The sequence below is a fragment of the Chrysochloris asiatica genome, unplaced genomic scaffold (assembly GCF_000296735.1).
Source record: "Chrysochloris asiatica unplaced genomic scaffold, ChrAsi1.0 scaffold00154, whole genome shotgun sequence".
Taxonomy (NCBI): domain Eukaryota; kingdom Metazoa; phylum Chordata; class Mammalia; order Afrosoricida; family Chrysochloridae; genus Chrysochloris; species Chrysochloris asiatica.
The window spans coordinates 2923309-2924362 of record NW_006408672.1 but is presented as its reverse complement, the minus strand read 5'-3'; the positions used below and the strand labels follow the sequence as shown (position 1 = coordinate 2924362).

Sequence of the window (1054 nt, the reverse complement as noted above, 5' to 3'; positions counted from 1 at the left end):
GGGGGAAGGATTGCATGGAGGGGATTGTAACCATGGTAATGAGATGATATATGATAGAATGAATGTAAAACTAATGTTCTCCCATGTAAACTGTCACATAATTCACAATAAAACATTAAAAAAAAAGTAACCTGCCTGTTGTCCTTGTTGAATGACATTGAATCAAGATTAGACTCATAGTAACTCTAAATAGGGTTTTTGAGGAGTAACTGGTGAGTTTGAACCACCAACCTTGTGGTTAGCAGTCCAGTGCTTGTCTTACTGATCCATACCACGACCCCAACCTGCCTTGGGGTTGGATGAAGGGAATGAGGCATACAGCCAAGGCCACATGGCAGGCAATCCTGCCTCTCAAAATAAGGAGATCAATCATGTCAGATGACCAATTTCTGATGATACTGGGACATTTGAACAAGTCAAGACTCCCCCCCACCCTATTCTAATGATCTTTCTCATAATTAAAGAAAAACAAAACTTCCAAAGTGTTAAACTCAAGTAAAAATCTAGCCATCAAATGTCAACTTCTTGGGCTTATTGATCTAAGGGATGTCAAAATTGTGAGTAAAAACCAATGAGTGGGACACAATATGGCAGCCACCACAGGCTTGGGAGTAAAAGTCCCTCGCAATTTTCAACTGTTGGAAGAAGTCAAAGAAGGCCAGAAAAGAGTAGAAGATGGCACAGTTAGCTGGGGTCCAGAAGATAACGAAGACCTGACACTTACAAAATGGACAGGGATGATAATTGGGCCTCCAAGAACAATTGATGAAATCTGGATATACAGCCTTAAAATAGAATGTGGATCTAAATGCCCAGAAGCAACCCTCTTTGTAAGATTTGTAACAAAAATTAATATGAATGGAGTGAATAGTTCTAATGGAGTGGACCCAAGAGCCATATCAGTGCTAGCAAAATGGCAGAAGTCATACAGCAGATGTCTGATGGATCTTGGCTGAAAGCAGAAAATATCAGAAAGATGTTTTGTTGCTGTTGTTGTTAGGTGCCATTGAGTTGGTACCGACCCATAGTGACCTTATGCACAGCAGAACAAAAT

General features: G+C 40.3%; 1 protein-coding gene across 1 annotated transcript in view; it reads left to right on the top strand.

Annotated features, from left to right (window-relative positions):
- Positions 1-587: 587 nt before the first annotated feature.
- Positions 588-1054, top strand: part of LOC102839380 (ubiquitin-conjugating enzyme E2 variant 1-like) — a 2157-nt gene continuing 1690 nt past the window's right edge. Inside the window, exon 1 of the mRNA XM_006870830.1 lies at positions 588-932. Coding sequence (XP_006870892.1) covers positions 588-932 — 345 coding nt within the window. The remainder of the gene's footprint in view (positions 933-1054) is intronic.